The following is a 20,849-nucleotide window of genomic DNA, read 5'->3' on the forward strand; positions in this document are numbered from 1 at the left end:
TGCTGAAACGCGTGTATGTGTTTATTCAATGTCATTGCAAAGGTAAACCGAATGCTTTATCCAGGCATTTTATACAGTCGACATGGTTGCCAGACGGAGCAACGCATGCGCCTCATGTGGTTATTTCTACCGGTCCTCTCTACCCCGTCTCATCGCGGCTGTTCGCGTCGCAGCACCTTGGCCCTCTCCACCAGGGGCCAAGGACCCGTATGCGCAGGCCGGCTTCTTCCCTCTAACTTCCGCTGCTGCGGGCGAAGTAGTGTGAGCCACCGCTACGAGATTGAGCCGCCATTTCGTAGACATTAAAGCCCCTCAATCTCCCAAAGTAGCGCCATTCGCTTCCCTCCTCCTCCGCTCGGCGCGGCCTCGACGGTGGCGCCGCCGGTGGTGGGCCTGCCGTAGCAGACGACGGCTAACACGCTACGGCAGGAAATCCGCAGGAAAGTTCGTTCGAGTCCTGCGGAGCAGTTTTTTCATTCGAGATCTTCCTTCGTCAGTCGGTAACTGGCCTTTAGAATTTAGTGTTAGAATTGCGGAGGAAATAGAGAAAATGACCATTATTCAAGGCGTATTTAAGGCGTAAAGCGCGCGACGTTGAGAGTTCGTGTTGCTGAAACACGACGCAAGCACGCGGTGTACTCAAACAAGCGCGTAATTACCAATGTTTCAGGTGTTGACAGCGTGAAAGTATGTGTACGTGGTTTCGTAGGTTCATTCACGTACCTGCAGGACACATTTGTTCGGTCGGCGCGTGAGAGATTCCGGCTGTGTGCGGTCAGCAATGCCTGTCAACAGGGCCGTTTTATATTGCGGGGTGCTTTGGTAATCGTGACGATATCTTGTTTTTTTTTTTTTTTTTTTTGACAAGTACTGCTCCAGGAGGGCACATGTAATGGCTAACGGAAGCCTCAAAGAGCACGTAACATTACACTAATGCAGACGTCGCAGGGAGTGTTCGCATACAAAATTGGCTGTCCGCGATCTTATACCCCCTTGGCATGCACAGGCTTCGGCGAGCCCCATCCAGCGCTGGTTCTAGCTTTGGTGTTGCTGTTGCCGCTTTGGTGCCCTGACGGCGCCGTCAATAACACGAAATAATGACAAGTTGTTACACTAGTAAATAAAATTTATTGAAGAAATACAATCGTGCCGAGGCGCCAACTTCTAAAGCAGCACTAGCGCACGAGTATTATGAAACGCCAACGAGGAATTTACCGGCCCACGTACGACTCTACGATCAAAGTGCACGTTAAACATCCCCAGGCGAGCTAGATAAAGTTATCCGGAGCCATCCACTACGACCTCCATCCTAGCTTTAGTCGCTTCGGAACGTTAAAAACATTATTCACCACAAACAAAATCAATACATGCGGGCGTACATTCGAAGCTAAAAGACTGCATCGTAAGTCATAGTGAGCCTTGCAATAGCGTTGAGAATGTGCTAACTTCTGGTGGAGCTCAAAACACACCCTGAATAAAGTCGCTTTTATGTCACAGGCCAGCTGCAGATGCGTGAATTTCACCGCAAGACGATACTACATGAAACAAAGAGTGCACATTCGAAAAAAGAAAGTCAAACAACGAGCTGAAAACCACGCAGAGCATGAACACCCACTTTTTCGAAGCGGAAGGCGTGAACTAGGCTCCAAATAAGAGGTTGTGAGTAGCCGTGGCCCTTACTTCACTAAGCCGTGCGCTCTTTGCCACTTCCTCGAAGTCAGCCCGCCCGATCCTGCGAATCCACACTTCTTTTTGCGTTGCGCCCGCCGGACGGCAAAGCAAAAAGCTTTTTTCCCTCGCTGTGTCTGTTGCGGCAACCGAAGGTGCAGCAGCATGGCATCGCAATTAAGTTCTCGGCCCTGCACATTCTATTACGCTAACGCACTCCGTCAGTCCGCCTGCCGTACTTTCGTCGCGCAGGCCCAACAATGGAGGTCGGCGCGGGCTGGAAAGAAAAAATATACAAAAGCGCGGCGCCTGCTCCACGCTGGAAAGAAAAAAATATACAAAAGCGCGGCGCCCGCTTCCACGTGACACAGATTGGCCAATGGGGGAGCGGAGGAGGATGGGGCGACAGGAGGCGTGGAGGAGGACGCGCCAGGGTGAGCGGGGTGGCGGAAAGATCTAAGAATGGCGCTACGTTTGAAAGATTGAGGGGCTTTAGCAGACATGCGTGAGCTATTCGGCGAGAACGTACAAGCTGTAGGCGGCTGTCACAACCAGCACGAAAGGCGGGAGCAGGGTTCGCAAAGAAAGCGTTGTGTCTAGAGGCGTTATAGTTTAATTGACTAAACGCTCAGATAGCAGAGCACGTAGCGTGAGGACTCAGAGCTTCGGCAACACAGGCACAACGCTTCCAACCACTCGTTGTCATCGTCTTTCTCGAAGCAGTGCCTGCTGCTCGTTCTTCTCCAGTACAATTACCTCCCCGGAGAACAGGAGCCGTCTCTACGACCTACGGGCGAGATAGCAAAGGTGGATCAAATACGGCTTGAGCCGCTGAACGTGTACGATTTCGCGCCCTCAGCGGCGCTTTTCGGAAGTCGTCTCAAGTGCTGGTTACAGCGCTGAGTCATGCGATTAGTTTGCGGGTGGTATGCAGTAGCAGTACGGTGAATTACGTCGCATTCCTTGAGCAGGGCTTCTATAACATGGGACAGAGAGACGCGGCCTCTGTCGCTCAGCAATTCTATGGGGGCTCCATGGCGAAGTATCATGTTACGCAGAAGCAACCCGGCAACACCACACGCAGATACGTTGGGTAGAGGCGAAGTTTCCGCGTAACGCTTGAGATGGTGTATCGCTACTATCACCCGGCGGTTGCCATCTGAAATACTCGAAAGGGGCCCATAAAGATTAACTCCTACCCGGTCAAAGGCCCCTGCTGGACAAGGCAATGGTTGCAGTGGAGCAGCTAAGGCATGAGGGGTATTCTTGCGGTGCTGGTAAGCGAGGCCGCAACGGACATATTCGTGGACGAATCGGTAAATCCCGCACCAGTAATAATGGATTCGCAGGTGCACGTATATTTTTTGTACTCCTTCATGTGCGCATTGCGGGTCATCGTGAAACGCTGCCCATATGTCCGAACGTAGATGTCGAGGAAACACGAGTAACCATTTGCGCCCGTCCTAGAGGTAGTTACGGCGGTACAGGAACCTGTCACGAACAGCGAAGTGGTGTGCTTGGCGACGCAATGCGCGGCCAGTAGAAGGCGCTGATGGGTCTGACAGAAAAGCCAGCATAGCAACAATCCACGGATCCTTCTGCTGCTCCGAAAGCATATTCGTGGCGGTGAGCGATGACTCGCATATTCGTACTTTCTGATAATAGGCTGGCCTGACACTGGGGAGCGAGAATAGGCATCCGCGTCCGAATGTTTACAGCCTGAGCGGTACAGCACTCGAATATCATACTCTTGGAGGCGAAGCGCTCATCGAGCGGGCGACCTGAAGGGTCTTTCAAGGACGACAGCCAGCAGAGTGCATGGTGGTCCGTGATGACGTCGAACGGGCGGCCGTAGAGGTAAGGACGAAATTTAGTTATCGCCCGAATGATAGCCAGGCATTCTTTTTCTGTAACAGAATAGTTTGCTTCCGCTTTCGTGACTGCGTGGCTAGCGAAGGCAATAACGTACTCATCGAAGCCAACCTTTCGTTGTGCAAGAACAGCGCCAATGCCGACGCCACAGGCCTCCGTGTGTATTTCTGTCGGTGCACTTAGGTCAAAATGTCGAAGTATGGGGGGTGAGCTTAGAAGACGGCGCAGCGTCATGCATGCCGCATGGCAAACTAGCGGCCACGCCAAGAGGTCATGGTTACCCGCGAGAAGCTGCGTCAATGGCGCTATTATAGTGGCGAAGTTGCGCATGAAACGAAGAAGATAGGAGCATAATCCGATGAAGCTGCGGAGTTCTTTTGTGGCCTTTGGTCGCGGAAATTCAGCAACAGCTTGGCGTTTGGTTGGATCTGGGAGCACATCATCATACGAAACAACGTGGCTAAGGATGACTAGCTGTCGCGCGGCGAAGCGACACTTCTTCAAGTTGAGGTGTGCGTGTGCGTGTGCGCGCGTGTGTGAGTGTGACTTTCTGTCTGTGTGTGTGTGTGTGTGTGCGTGTGCGCGCGTGTGTGAGTGTGAGTGTCTGTCTGTGTGTGTGTGCGCGCGTGTGTGTGTGTGTGTGCGCGTGTGTGTGTGCGTGTGTGCGCGTGTGTGTGTGCGTGTGTGCGCGTGTGGGTGTGCGTGTGCGCGCGTGTGTGTGCGTGTGTGTGCGTGTGCGCGCGTGTGTGTGCGTGTGCGCGCGTGTGTGTGCGCGCGTGTGTGCGTGTGTGCGCGCGTGTGCGTGTGTGCGCGCGTGTGCGTGTGTGCGTGCGCGTGCGCGTGTGCGTGTGTGCGTGTGTGCGCGCGTGTGTGCGTGTGTGTGCGCGCGTGTGTGCGTGTGCGTGTGCGCGCGTGCGTGCGTGCGTGCGTGTGCGCGCGTGTGTGTGTGTGTGTGTGTGTGTGTGTGTGTGTGTGTGTGTGTGTGTGCGTGCGTGTGCGTGTGTGTGTGTATGTGTGTGCGTGCAGAAAACAGGAGCACATATGCAAAAGGCATATGGGAATTTAACCTTGCTTACGTTTCGCCCGTGGCAAGGCCTACTGACGTCACTCAGACGAATGCCGTGCCACGGCCGTAGCATTACCAAGTAAACGTGCCTTTCTCGAGTGTTTGCTCTTGCTTTATGAACTATATGCATACCGGGCAAACAGACCATCGTGTCTAAAATAAATATATATAAAACCCCGGTGCTCTTAACCGTGCTTAGTGGTTCCACACAAGCATACGCCGAGAGCCCAAAACACCAGGAAACATTAAAAAAAGAACATACAGGAGTCTCTGTACAGGCGAACATTACATGCACAGCCTGTCTCGCTCGCTGCAGTGCCCTACTTGGTGCGTGACGCATCCATCTGGCACGTCTGGTGCGTCTGGCATGCCATTGGCTTGTTTCCAGGGGGCGCAAGAAAAGTAAGTCGCAAAGTACAAGCTAATTTATACGCAAAACCTTTTGAGTTGTAGCGGGAAAGCATAAAAAACGTTAAACTCGCCTGCCAATTTATTTCGGGTGCTTTCATTTTCCGATGCTCGCATCAGCTAACGGATGGAGCGAACACTAGGCATGACGTGTTTCCTGTTGCCAGTTTTCGCCGAGTGTCCCGTCTTGTTGAATTTCTTTCTCTATGGCCGGACGCCGACACCGGATTTTCTGCGACACGGGACCCTCAATGCTGTCGCGTTATTATATAGGTATTTCATTACGATGTGGCGAGCACACGCATGGCTAGCCCTACGGCGATTGTTTACTCCTGTATGCTTTGATCTTAAGGCAGCCAGCTCAAGCACCAAATAGCAAGTTACTGCCCATTCGGTTATTGTATGGACTTTCCCTCTCTATTATTGCGATTAGTATTTTTGCCTAGTTCAGCCATATTTAGCATATCTATCTATCTATCTATCTATCTATCTATCTATCTATCTATCTATCTATCTATCTATCTATCTATCTATCTATCTATCTATCTATCTATCTATCTATCCATCTATCTATCTATCTATCTATCTATCTATCTATCTATCTATCAAACTTTTTACGCTGACCCAGTGACCAGGTTGTCTGCCAGCTTGGGTGTCACGGTATGCGCTTGTGGTTGTGATACCACCGTGGTTGTTTTATTGTCGTCATTCCCGTTTCGCAATTTTACAATCGCCATGCCATCATTGTCGCACCTTCTACGCCAACATAGTTGCCAAATATTATTGCGAAAGCAATACAACTGTGTCTTACCAGTACTCACGTACGGGGCAGAAACCTGGAGGCTTACGAAAAGGGTTCTACTTAAATTGAGGACGACGCAACGAGCTATGGAAAGAAGAAAGATAGGTGTAACGTTAAGGGATAAGAAAAGAGCAGATTGGGTGAGGGACCAAACGCGCGTTAATGACATCTTAGTTGAAATCAAGAAAAAGAAATGGGCATGGGCAGGACATGTAATGAGGAGGGAAGATAACCGATGGTCATTAAGGGTTACGGACTGGATTCCGAGGGAAGGGAAGCGTAGCAGGGGGCGACAGAAAGTTAGGTGGGCAGATGAGATTAGGAAGTTTGGAGGGTCAACATGGCCACAATTAGTACATGACCGGGGTAGTTGGAGAAGTATGGGAGAGGCCTTTGCCCTGCAGTGGGCGTAATCAGGCTGATGATGATGATGATGATGATGATGAATACTGCTGGCACTTTCTGCCCATCGGTGGTCATGGCGCCTCCTTACACAGCTGCGCGTCACGTGAACGTGTGACGTCACGCCAGACCGAGAGACGGGGCCCCAGCTCGCGGCATCGATGGTGGAGGCGAAGCCTTGCGCGCCGCTGCTGCGGCGCTACCGAGAGGCGGCGCTCGCTGGTGTGACGTCACGCTAGGAGGATAAATGGGGCTACAGCTCGGCTCCTCGCAGTGGTCGGCTCGCTGCCTTGCGCTGTGTCGGATGATGTATAGCCATAAGTTTAACATAGGGCAACCATGTCCACACCATCAGCCGAACCAAGGCGCAGCCAAGGGTATTGCTTTCGCAATCTTCCAGGCTTAACCAAGCTAAGCCTTCATCCAATTTTTTGGAGTACCTGGCATCTGCTCGTGGCCATGATGCAGTCATGGTTATGGCATTGCCTTAATTTACGCTAGGTCATGTGACTGTCATCGTGCCATCGTCCTCCTGCTACCATCGGCAAACTGTCATCGTGCGTCCATTGTTGTACCGTCGTCGGGATAGGATCGGGGTCATTCTACATGCGTCACTCCAGCATCATCATCGAACTCTCGCCATACCGCCATCCTCACGCCGTCATTGTCATACAGCCGTTACAATATCGTCGTCACACATCTGCCTTATTTCCAATCTCCTGATGCCGTAGTCATGCCACCATCGTCCTTGCGTCGCTACCTCACGGCCGTCATCGTGCATAGTCAATCGTCATTGTAACTTCGTCACTCGACTCCCGTAATTCCTTCGTTGTACAGCCGTTGTCATACCACTGTAGTCATGTTGTCGTGGTAACGCTCCTTTTAGCGTTGTCATCTCTTCAGAAACGTCAAGCGACTGTCGTCATGCCGTCGTCACCATACCGATTTATTTCTTTCGGCGAAATGATTCCGCCCTAGTCGGAGCCGTGCAGTCAACCTTGAAGCGGGATTAACGCCATTTTCATGCCACCATCATCAATTCACATTCGTCATACTGTCGTCGTGACAACATCTTCCTGCTATCGTCATCACACCATTGTCATCATGCCCTCGTTGTCATGCTGTGTCGTGTTACCGTCATTATTTTAGAATCGTCATCTAATTTTCACAATGCCTATTTTTCGTTCAATTAGTTTAATTCCTTAGTTGTCAGTGCGACGTCGTCATGCCGTCATGCTCATAGAGAAGCATGGCAAGCGAGTGGCGCAGGAAAGTGGACTGATACCGGAGACAGTGCATATGGCATATAGCTTAACAAGCGAAATACTCAGCATGAGCACTGCAGGTTTTAAATAAATGTGACTCCCTCAATAAGGTGAGTCGCTACTTGCGTAAATGGTAATCTCATTGCCGTCAACATTCATCTAGAGAAAGCCTCTACCACATATTTTCTTCCTTGTCATTCTTGGAAATCTCCCTTATCTTTTTTGTTTGTAGCCTTTGCATCCAATTTACCATCTCTTTTTCTTTTGTCACTTACCTTTTATAACTACTGCATGTCTATGTACAATTTTAAATTTTGGTACTTGCTTGAGAGCTTCTTTCACCTCTTTGTCCATTCAGTGTCCACTATCTTGGAGTACAGATATTTGTGAACTTTAGCCACCCATTAATTTTAATCCATCTTCCTTAGTGTTTGCTGAAAACTAATCTTGTTCTGTGTTTTTATGATTTCAAAAGAAGCCCAACCCATGTCACCTTGCACTGCCTCGTTTGTGATTTTACTGTTGGCTCGCAAAACCTCTCGGTCCACCTTCTTCTTTTTACTCTCCAACCCTGACAAGATTTATTATTTATAGAAAAGAATTTCATTTGCAAGCATTAGCGCTTGTACCATTAGTCCATTTCTGTGTTTCTCGCACCACCTCATTTTTATAGTAACCACAAAGTGTTCTGTTTCATTACTGCTGCCTTCCGCTACCCCTTCATTCCCGGAGTACGACATCCTGTAAAATTGATACCACGTCATCACTCATCTTCTCATTGAAGATGATTTCCATTCACTGTGCTATGCTTTAATTAAGCCTTGATTCACCGCTACATTGCCGCCAATATTCTCAAGTCTGAGCAAGTTACTTACATTTTCCGCTAGAAGCGCTGCATCGTCCGCATACAAGAACTTCATGGATGGCATCGTTACCTATTGGCAAAGTCGAGAGCAAGGCGCGACGGTGCGTGGCCTCCCAGATCGGGTGATCTCAGAGGCCATGAACGGCAGGATTGTACTGATCTCACCACAGATCGACAGACTTTCCATAGAAAGTAGCAACGCAGCGTAATTCCGGCTGTCATTGCGCTGAGTCTCCTACTTTTCGGAGGCACACCCAAAGTTTGACGAACAGACAGAACCACTCATACGTGGTATGCATCCGAAATTTTACCGTACGCTATCACGCCATACTACGAGTCAAACTCTGTTTCTGCAAAGTTTGTTTACGGAACAGTTATTTCCATTAAACCTAACGGCCACGTTAAACGAAACTGGGTAATATTCCATCGAGTCACTGTGGCTGACGATCTCTGTATTCTAGAGTTGGCCTTATGTTTGAAGCATTGCAGCTGTATGGTTATTCTGGCTACGGTGGCATCACTAGATTTGACGTAGACTAAATTCGTCCTGTGGTTTCAACGAGCTGAGGATGTCGTACTTTTTGCAATACTGTTTCGGCGCTCGGTGCTACATTTGCAAAAGCTGCAAAACGATGTTGTTCAATGTTGCACTTCAGGTGTGTAAATGCAGCAATAACAGATACAAAATGTTTTATTCCTTTTCAAGAATGAGACGCAGTACAAAACTGAACAAAGATTCTCGATAATGTCAGACATAGGCGCTGGGTTCACGGCACGAGCTTTTTACTACAACAAAGATAATCGGTAAGTTGCTCTTACAATCAGCTGCAATAAGCAAGTCCGATGTTTCTTGCAATTAGTTACCAATATTCTGATGCTAAAGCGACCATAATGCTTGAATGAAATGAGTACTTTGGCTCGTAGACGTCACTGAACAGGTAGAACCGGAACTCTGCATGTGTTTAGATACATATTTCTGTTTGATAATAGTGGTTACAGTATAAAATGCCATAAATTAAGGGTTCATTGCAATTGTCTCTGCATAAAAAATGCCAAAAGAAAAGCCACGTGGCTAAGGGGCTCTGAACCACCCCACCCCTCGAGTTTGCTGAAATAACATACTCCCCGGATAGCATACGCTGCTGTGCACACCTCAGTAAAGTTTTGTATGGCGCACGCGGTACATGGAGCTCGCAGGCGTATCGCTCGTTCACGTTTCTCTCAAATGTCCTTATTTCAGCAGAAGGCCCAGTCCCCACTCTCTTCTGAACGCTTTAGTTCGTCATCAGACGCTTGATTGCGTCATTCCCTTAGATGGCTGCTATTGGCCTATAGTCGACATCAAGCTGTGGTCGTCTACATGGCGTAGGTACCGTGGACGCCGCGGGGTGCCACCACGAGTCCACTGGTTAAGCGCACTGCGGCTCGCCGAGAACAACCGCGTTTGGCTGATGTTTAGCGCCTCATCGGCACCAAAAGTGGAAGTCGTGATCTCTACATTAACATCGAAAACGAAATTTGAACTGCGAGCCACGGTGACGTTTAGAATGCGGAGAATCGGGGCACGCGCCACCGCGCCGTAGTCTTCGCAGTGCAAGGCATTGCAGAAGGAACGGGGGGCGCAGTGGAGGCAGTGCTCGATTGCCAGTAACTCCGCTTCTGCTGAACGCACTAAAGCACTTTTTTGTGGCAAAGTATTTCTGAAATAACCTATTTTCACTTCCAATGCCTTTCTCCACTCCGACAAAAAGTGGTTCAGGGCCCTTATGATTGTATTGGCGAATATCGCCGCGACATGACCATAAGTAAACACATACTAAGCTACGGGAATAGCTTTATTCCGGCAGTTTGACATATTACAAGTCATATATTTGTTAACCTTCTGAACGTCATGCCGTTGACAGCTTTCGCCATATTATCACTAGTAATTAATTTATTGCTGTCTACAACAAATGTTTTCCAGAATTGAATGAACGTTGTCGCTAGGTCTGGGCTATGTATCGCTTAACTTCTGAATTATTTGAATAATGCTTGGTCTCGATTCTTTTTGTATAAGATTTGGTGGAGCACACATGAAGAAACTTCGGCGAACTTCCAGCACCAGCGCTCTTCTTTCGTTTGTTTTTGATGGTAGGAAGAACACTACACGGTGAACACTCAGACTTATACAGCTGCGCCGTTCTACTATTAGCCTTGTATTCTCATAACCGCTAATATTCCGTAAAAAGCAAGATGAATGTACGAATTGCTCTCACTAGTCGGGACCATTGCAACTGGGGCGCGCTACGCTTTTAGTCGCAGGACAAGTGGTCGAGTGATTCAACTGCAACATTATGGATGATTTCTCCTGACTGAGCTTGATAGGGGGCAGTCGGAAGCTCTCTCTCTCTCTCTCTCTATATATATATATATATATATATATATATATATATATATATATATGTATAACAACGAGAAGAAAGGGGGTTAACCGAGGGGCCCGATTTCTATTAGTCATATCATAAGAAGCCAACAAACAATGACACCAAGAACAGGGGGCAAATTACTTGTGCTTAATAAATGAAACAAAGAAACGATAAATAATGCAAATTAGAGTGTATGAAAAAACAACTTGCCGCAGTTGGGAACCGAACCCACAACCTTCGCATTTCGCGGGCGATGCTCTACCTATTGAGCTACTGCGGCGTCGCTTTCACATCCACTTTTCTTGGGTATTTATGTGTGCTAGTAGAGCCCTGGGAGTGTTAGCCAGCGCAACCACTCACAGACCTTGGCTGTGGACATGGAACGTCCTTATTGCCGCAGGCGTCACGAGAACGTGAACTTTTCTTTCTCCGGACAGGCAAGTAGACAGGTAGGCACAAGAAGGAGTGGGAGGAAATTAACTGTTGATTGTTACCTCGCTCGCTTGTCCATCGCGGGAAGGGCTGGGAAAGGGCGCGTGTACTTGGGCAAGCGAGCATCCCCATAGCGTCGTTATCAGCAGTTCGGACTTGCAAGCGGCAGGATGTGCGTCGTACGCTCTGAGAAAGAAGAACGTGCCCTCAAAAGCGACAGCGAATTGGCGCAAAAGCGATGAGAAGCCGCGTCCGCCGAACGCTCAGCGACCGACTGGTCGGGACCGTCGAGTATGTGCCGTGCAGACGGAAGATGGGACCGTTGTCGCGACTGTCTACGTCCATCCGGCTGCGTCCAAAGGAGATATTGAGGCGTTTCGCCTTTGGTTGCATTCAATCCGAAGTTGACAATTCGATCGTAATAGTGGGAGACTTTCACCTCGACCTAGCGTGCACCCGCTGCAAGTGATCCTCCCTGTTGGAACGCCTTAAAATTGAGTGCTACACGGGCGTCAATGTGCCGAGAACGGGTCAGCTGTCGTGTGTAGATGTGACCCTTGTCAACAGCTTGGCTAGCATAGTATTACAACCTATCGCCCTGTACCACAGCGACCACACAGCTATGCTCACTGTGGTAACGATTGAGACAAAATAAAGACGATACCAACCACGAAGATACGTGTATGTAATTCTTAAATCAAGATAGCAACGAACATATGTCACTATAATCAACATAGTCATCCAAATACAGCTTGGCTGATTATCCTTCTTCACAGAGTGCAAGGGCAGTATATTTTCTTCGCACGCTTTCGCAGAACGATGAGGGCTAAGTTCCGCCTTCACTGGTTCTGCGTTATGATTTGACGTCATGTTGTCTACTGCCGATGTCTTGTAGCCACCGCGCGAAACCTATCCCACCTCTCAGTTATCCGCTTGGCCGTAGATTTCCAGCGAAAGCTTTCCATGCAGCGTTTGCAGTGTCAGCTTTGTCGTAGCACCGAGCGTGTCCGGCATTCGGGTCAAAGCAGGCGAGCTGGGTGTTCCGACGGATGGGTGGAGGCGTAAACTAAAGCCATACTGCTCCCGCTGAGATCGATGGCCTTTAGCGTAAAGATGAGCGGCCTGTACTGTGCAGCCACCACCTGGTGGCGTAGAGCTTGTGAGGCCACACACAATGTTAACGTTGCTGTAAACGAGGGTAAACATTTTAATCATTTTATACAACTTGCTTACGATTACACTGTTACCGAAAACCTAAACCAGCAGCGAAATAGAATACACTAGGTAAGTGGTGTGGCTACATGCCGACAGGTAGCTGCACAGTGCACATCCTTCTTGCGTTAAAGCAAAATGAACCTCGTCTACAAAGACAAAGGTGATAAGGATAAGACTAGCACGTGCAAGCCAGTTACTGTAACGTCGGTGATATATTGCGACCTGGTGTTTTGAGCCAGAAAACGGTCAGCAATGCGTGCCCAGCAAAAAAGCCAAGAAGACGACGAAGTCAAACATCCCACGCCAGTTGGAGAACCGTCCCTTCGTATCTGGCATTTTTTGTGTCTGACTGCTGGTACTATTGGTTACTCTTGCCTTAGCGCGTGACAAACTGGTGGAGGTGCGGGATAATCTAATCTATGCACAAAACCCCTCCGAGCAGCAGGAGCTCCAGCCCCGTACTGGTGGTTACGCCTGTACACCGCGACAACAGAAGGATCCGTGGACAAGCCCCTAAGTTTGGATTCCTCACAGAGAAAATGGCAACTCTGACCGCCCCAACCGGTATGGAAGGCACAGCGCCGATTCATTGTACGCTACTCAATCCGCGAACGCCGAATCCCTTCTACGGCTTCATACATGAGGAAGCTGAAGATTGGCTGATGCACTATGAACGTGTTGCCGCGTTCAACAAGTGAGATGACGCAGAGAAACTGAAAAAAAAAACGTATATTTCAGCCTTAACGATGGCGCACTTGTTTGGTATGAGAGCCGTGCAGATGCCCTAAGATCATGGGTAGAATTCAAACGCCGGATTTGTGAGACGCATGCGAGCCATGGTAGCCGAGAGCGAGCTGAGCGGGATGTCCAGTCCCATATACAAATGCCGAACGAAGGGGTCGCAGTGTATGTCATGGACATGACGCGTCCCTTTCGACAACGCAAACCCAGCATGTCGGAAGAAGGTGCCGTACCTAATGCGCGAGGTGAAAGAGCAGCTGTTCGGCGGTCTCGTGCGCAGTTTTCCAAAGACAGTGTCAGAATTTCCTTCCCAGGCCGTCACCAACAGACTCTTCGGCAGCAGTCACCATCATACGTAGGCCAACTGAACGTTGCCTCACCTACGGACGGCTTCGGAGCTCTCGGGGGCCACTTCGATTTCTTTCGAGAACTCATTCGTTCCGTAATCCGCGAAGAACTCCAGAAACTGTCGGTACCCTCACAGCCGACGCTCCGCTCCTTGTTAAGCGTTCTCCGCGACGAAGTCCTGCATACGCTAAGGAAACCACCCTTCAACACAGAAGGTCGACCGCTAAGAACTGGCAGCCCCCGTATGTCATATTCGCACGCTTTGAGCAACCTGCCCCACCTTCCTCCCCACTTCGAACCGCGTGCCCGGCCTGGACGGGCTGCCCGCTTGGACAACCCGTCCAAGCGGCCTCTTATTACCAGGACCACCGACAGGCTCCAAGGAAAGCAGACGTGTGGCAGGCGCGTAATCACCGTCCCCTTTGCTTTCCCTGTGGCGAAGATGGGCATGTATACCGACAGGGCTCCTATAGAGAGCTCGGACTACGCAGATTTGCAGCAAACTCGCCGCGGCCTAGGCTCGGTCAGCTTCGTCACGAAATTGAAGAATACGTTGCCCAGCAGCGCTTATCGCCATCAGCTCGACACCAGTCACGCTCCCCTTGAGTGAGTGAGTGAAGAAACTTTCATATCAGATCCGGCGAGGACGCGAACTCGCCGCGCACCCGGCTAGTCCCACGTCGGGACTGGCAGGTCTAGCCCACCGGCCCGGTCGCGGGCACGCCGGACAGCCAGGATTTGCTTTTCTAGAGCGGGGCTACGCAGAAGCGAGTCCCACTCCTCCTTGATGAACTTGGGGTATGTGGACCCGCACTCCCACAGCATGTGCGCTAGAGTGGAGGTCTGCCCGCAGAAGGGGCAGGCATCGTCGCGATACACGTCCGGGTAAGCCTCGTGGAGAACGGACAGACACGGATACGTACTGGTCTGCAGAAGCCTAAGCGAAACGGCTTGCGCCCTATTCAACTTGGGGTGAGGGGGTGGAAAGACCTTTCTAGACATGTAGAAGAATTTAGTAATCTCTTTGTGAGTAGCGGGAGCGTCCCTGTGGCCGTAGGGAGGAGGGGAGTCGGTGCTTCTTGCAGAGGAAGCGTGGTCGGTGAGGTCACGCGCAGCCTCGTGAGCACACTCTGAGGTTCGGGGGAGCACCCTCGACCGACCCTACGTGAGCTGGAAACCAGTGGATTGAATGATGCGTGAGAGCATATCGACTCGAGCTGCTAAGAAGACGAGCAGCTTGCTTGGCGATGCAACCCTTCTGAAAAGCCCTAACTGCCGTTTAGGAATCGCTATGTATTTCGGACCCACGACCGTCTAGCAGGGCGAGGGCGATGGCGGCTTGCTCCGCGACTCCGGGGTCTGAAGTGCGAATGGAGGCGCAATTGGAAATCTTGCCGCTGGAGTCGACCACAACGATAGCAAAGGTCTTCCCATCGCTGTACTCCGCGGCGTCGACGAAGCTTGCTCTAATGTCTCGTTGCTTGATCTGTTTGAGGATGGCTGCTGCTCTGGCCTTGCGTCTGCCCTCGTTATGGACGGGATGGACGTTTCGGGGCACAGGGGCCACTTCGAACTTGTTTCGAACGCTCCCCTTCTCTGCGGCTGTTTCCTCCAACTCGCTGTACGTATTCGAGTGTGGTTCAGGGTCGGTCGCCCAGCCCGCGCCGGGAAAACTAACCACAGCGGTCTTCGGCGGTGATGCCGCTCACTCTGGACGTACTCAAGGACCACTACTGACGCGTACGCGGACCGACCATACATCGATGGCGACAGTACCTGCTGAATACGGAAGAAGAATTTCCTTGGACATTCCTGTACTGCTCGACGGTCGTGAATTGACTGCTTTAGTGGACACTGGAGCGGATTATTCTATAATCAGCGAAACACTGGCCAAACTTCTGAAGAAAGTGACGACGCCTTAGAATCAAACGCCATTTCGTACAGCTGGCGGGCACATCTTCACACTACTCGGCATGTGCACGGTAGTAAAACTAAGTGGGCGGGTAAGGTGCACAAATACTTCTGCCTGTAAGCGTGGAGGCAGAATGGAGGAAGAGGTCAAGAAAGCTGGCAATCAAGTACAATGTCACCGCGGCAAGGTACAGAAATTTCGCTATATCTCAAAATTCTGCAATATCCATGCTAACACCGTGTTCTGAATTCCACCATCTTGGCTTCCCATGGAATATTAATTGGTGTCCTTCAAGGCAATTGGAAGTACCTTTTACAAAATTGAGATGCCGTATACCTCCTCTAAATTTTTACTTACACAGGTCTGGTCTCGCAATGTCCCCTCTATGTTCTTATTGCAGTGCACCTGAAACTATCGAACATTATTTTCTCTCATGCCGCCGCTTTCTAAGACAAAGAAGAATATTAGAATACTCATTTACCAAACTTGGCCTATCACTAACCTCGACAAGCATTCTTTCTTTTGGGGCAACTTCACTGGGAACCAGCCACAGGGATGCTTTTCTTGCTGTTTACAATTTTATTAGAGAGACAAAAAGAGTACCTTGCTGATTTTCTACAATTATCCATAGTTTCTATTACATAATTTCTTTACGTTAAAATATTTTATTAAAATTCTTACTAATACTTTCATTGCAAGTCTAAATTACAGTTCTGTCGTCCCACGCTCCACTATTCAAATCTAGTTTCTCTATACTTCTAACCTTACGGAAAACCGCCTGCTTCTTGGCCAATCCCCCATATTGGGTACGCGCCACTGTCTGGGACACAAGACAAGACAAGTACAGGGTAATTGAAACAATATAGGCAATCACCAGAAAGAAAGTTAGCGAAACAGAGAAAGTTAATTGGAATCCAAAGAATGGAAACCAAAACGGCCATGGAGATTTACAAGAATGACAACAAAGAAATTTGAACGGAAAATATTTACGATAATACAAAAGGTCCATTTGAGGATCGAGCCGACCGGCTAAGGACAAGAACATTCCGGATTAAACATTCCGAACTTGATGAGGCATGTGTATCCTGCAGCAAAAATCCGGAGACCACTCAACACACTTTTGAAATGCGAAGGGCTCACCCAGTGAGAACAGTGGGTGACGTACACCTTCCACAAGCGCTGGTGTTTAAAGTGGATGGAAGCGTCAACCTGTCGGCTGCCGAGATAACAAAGAGACGTTTCGAATATTGGTGGAAAAATAGTAGGGAAGAGGTTGATACCACCGCATCTCTGACAATCATAGCTAGCTTTACAAGGTAGATTTCGAAGCAAAAGGAAGATTACGGAGATGTATACAAAATGCTGGATATTATACATGTATTGCGTTCCTAATGAAACCAAACAGGTCAGTCACTATATTTTATCATCGCATTTCGAAAGAGCTGCAATGAAATCATCATAATCATCTTCGCGTTTACACCTCCGCCCATGAATACCGAACAAGTTAAAAACTATCGTTTTTGGTAGCAGTCTACCAGCGGGAAGCTGCGACCACAAAGGCGTAGATTCTGTTGCCGATGGGCTACCGATGGCTCGATTAGATGCCGCCAATCCTCCCCTCTGTTGCCATGACGAGGGACATGACATCGCAGCTTTAGTTGTCGCCAATCGCTAGTTTTGCAACACATAACGCAACAAGAACAGTTGAACAAGGAGAAACGGGTAGCTGGCCCATGCCGTCGTCCTACTCATCCACGCTACCGACGTTGTTGAAGGGAGGACCGTTTCCTCATCGAGAACGAGGAGCACGGGATTTATGAGTACCTACATGAAGGGTGGAGAACGTTAGATTTCAGGAGTCTAGCATGACCGAAACGAAGCACACCGAAGAGACGAAAACGGGTGCGTAAAACCCCCTTTTTCTTACCTGCCTTCCAACCTTCGTCCAGTCGGAGCGTTCAAAGTCGTCCAAGGACTCGCCTTCGAGGGTGAAGGTTCACACACTGACTCCCGCACTTTTGTTTCACTGAACACAACGAATGGAGTGGGGCCTCGTAGAAAGTGGTTGTCATGCTTCACTCAAGCTGGCACGTCTTGGTTCCAGAGGGGACTCTGCAGCTGGCTGTCGGGTCTGTCAAACAGTCGTGACGATGACCGGAATCCGTGGGGGAACGCTGTAGAACACCATTTCCCAGGAGTTATCTTGCTCAAATGAGTCAGCGAAGGTGACAGCGAACCAGCTAACATTACTCCGTCCGCCAAACCTGCCTAGCATTACTAGTTTACTACTAGGCCATTACTAGGACACCCAACAGCGCACTCACGAATGGGGTGCGCTGTTGGCTTCACGAAGTGATTCGCCACAGCGGGGCAGGAAAGGCCAGAAGGTCACTACCCTCGCTGGCCGATCAGTTGACTCAAGCTTGATCGGTGCAGTTGGTGTCAACACAGAGCACGTTGTAAGACAAGCAGGCGTATTCTTGCCCTGCACCGGAAGTTCTCTAGTGTAGCGATAAATTGTCGTTTTGCTTGCTCTTTGTGCTACTTTTTGTAAAGAAAGTAATCAATCACCATTGCAACTATTAAAATATTGTTTCGCCATACATGAAAAAAATTCCAACGGGAATGATAGCTCAACTGACGTCAAGTGCACCAGCTTCCTAGATTTTAAGTGGGTCACTGGAAAAAAATTCAGTGTACCGCAGAGGTATGCGTCATGGCTACGGTTGTGTCAAATGGTTACGAGATAGTAACAGATACCCCCACACGTATAACACCAAATTCGGCTACTTTGATTGATGTTTTTATTACCAACATAAACAAAGATAACGTGGAGTCAGGTGTATTGTGTTGCGATATGAGCGACCACCTAGCACTTTATTTTATTACAGACAGTACTACCAAAAAGCCGACGGAGTTACCGACTAGAACAGTTCAAGACATCACGCCTCTGACAGCTGCTTTTAGCACATCTTTCCAAACAGATTGGAGTACAGTCTACCTTTCATTAGCTGCAGATTCAGCCTACGAGACATTCATAGCTATCCTTAAACAAATTTATTTGAAGCATTTTAAAGAAACGTTTCTAAAAGAATGCCGTAAAAATCGAAAACCATGAATAAATCATTAATGTTTAAAAATGATCAAAAAGTAAACGAGACTCTTTAGTGGATTCTAAAGAACTAGAGACATATCAGACCTTAAAACATTCAATGAATTACGCAGCAAAGTAAATGCGTTTATTAGGAAAGAAAAAAGAAATTATTCAAGTCAGCAATTAGATCCAGACTTCTGCAGTGGGAGTGCAAACATCTGGAGGTAGCTTAATACGTTACTTCACAGGACCCCTATTTGCTCAGGAATTACGGAAGTAGAAACAGATGGCCGCATTGTTAAAGATCTAGAGCTTGCAGAAAAATTTTACCACTTTCTCAGAAACGTTGTACAGCCAACCCAACAATTACAGCCAACGGTAACTCGTGTAGAGACTCCAGAAACGAATAGCATCTTTTTCGCACCCACCGACGATGAAGAAATAGCCTTAACGTTCTCTACGCTAAACACCAGCGCGCGTGACATAGACGGTGTTCAGATATCTCTGATCAAGCATGTAATCCATATTATAGCTCCTGTGCTCACTCACATTTATAACGTGTCTTTATCGACAGGCTGTTTTCTAAAACAAATGCAAACGTCTGTTGTCACTGCGCTACATAAAAAAAAAGCGACAAAAATGACCTTGCGAAATACTGACCCATTTCCATATTACTGATGTTTTCAAAAGGCTTTGAAAAATTATTTTTAGAAGAGTTATAAACTTTTGCACCAAATTTCACATAATAACAAAATCACAATACGGTTTCATGAAGGGCAGGTTGACTGAGACTGCTTTACTAGCCCAAAAAGAAATAATTATAAAATCTTTTGAAGATAAGAAACTCTGCATTGGAATCTTCATAGATTTTCCAGGGCCTTTCATCGTCTCTGTAATTACTCTTTAACTGAAAAACTTGAAATGTATGATATTCATTTCATCCCACTTCCAATCTTGAAATCATACCTTAAGTGCCGATCGCAATGTGTAAAAATTAACAAATACTGCTCTTCCCTTCAGCCGAGAATCACTGGGGTACCACAAGGTAGCATTTTAGGGCCGCTGCTTTTTAACTTACACATCAACACCGTAGAAATTAGTGATAAACCTAAATATATAATCTATGCCGATGACACTAGTATTTTCTTCACTGGCAACCATATGGATGCATTTACTACACTTATCAACACTACATTAGACAGCCTATATGCATGGAGTGAGCAAAGTTCATTCGTCATTAACGCATCAAAAAGAAAAGCTGTTATCTTTCACTCGCGGATGCAGCTTATTCTGCACGCGATGCCTTACGCTTAGGTAGTGCGAAGATTGAGTTGTAGAGACGGTTAAAACTTTAAGAGTGCTCTTTAATTGTATAATGTCATGGGAACCACAAATTAATAAGCTAATAACTAATATTTTCAAATGTGTAGGTATAGTTGCATGACTGCGTTCCTTGCTTCCAGTTTCCGTTAAGGTAACACTTTATAACAGCTTGTTTTTATCGCATGTCAGTTACTGTTTTTTGGTATGGGGAAGTACAACAGCAATGAACACTAATAGGCTATACAAACTACAGATAAAAGCGATTAGGCTCATTGCTAATGTTGACAATTAAGCACACACGGGTGAATTATTTAAGCGGTTTAACATTATCCCAATCCATCAGCTTTACGAGTATTACCTAGCAATAAAATATACAAAATCCCTGCTCAATAGCAATCGAGATTTTTTGAATATTTTTCAACATGAACCATACGCTATCCCATACCCTACTCGTTACCAACAACTCTGGATCATTCCATTGTGCGGATCACACTTTGGCCGACAAATGCTTCGCTTAACTGTTCCTGTTTTATTAAACAAATTAATTCCAAAAAGGATAATAATTGAAGAATGTGGCATACCTCTTATTAGGGCAGCCCTTTTATCATGAAATCAACGCAATATTATTTATCACTAACTAAACTTTCAGTGTATATTGGAATTTGTCTTCATGTATTGCACTGTATAATTTAAACGTAAATGAATGTGTGTATCTATACTGGCCGTTCATGATCAATCTACGTGTATTACGGCTTGTAAGATATTAACCCCTTCTTGCTATGAACGAATTTTGTTCGTCTGTCCTCAATGCATTCCATGTATCAGGGAGGCTCGGGTGACTCAAGTGACTGATGTCACTTTTATCCCGAGCCTGGCCTCATCCTTGAGATGAAAATAGACTGATTTGATTTTTATTAATCAGAAATCACCGCAGTAGTGTACACTCCTTAGTAATTCCAAGGCTTTGTGCATACGAAGGCCAGTGTGCCACGGACCCAAAGGAGAACTGGCCTCCACCATGATTACAGACA

General features: G+C 48.0%; 1 protein-coding gene across 2 annotated transcripts in view; it reads left to right on the forward strand.

The window, feature by feature from the left end:
- LOC129380717 (uncharacterized) overlaps positions 1-20,849 on the forward strand; it is a 148,601-nt gene that overhangs the window by 3,317 nt on the left and 124,435 nt on the right. For both annotated transcript variants that reach the window (XM_055062512.2, XM_055062511.2), the window contains exon 2: positions 9,055-9,152. In XM_055062512.2, the coding sequence (XP_054918487.1) occupies positions 9,055-9,152 (98 nt within the window). The remainder of the gene's footprint in view (positions 1-9,054; positions 9,153-20,849) is intronic.

The sequence above is a fragment of the Dermacentor andersoni genome, chromosome 10 (assembly GCF_023375885.2).
Source record: "Dermacentor andersoni chromosome 10, qqDerAnde1_hic_scaffold, whole genome shotgun sequence".
NCBI lineage: Eukaryota > Metazoa > Arthropoda > Arachnida > Ixodida > Ixodidae > Dermacentor > Dermacentor andersoni.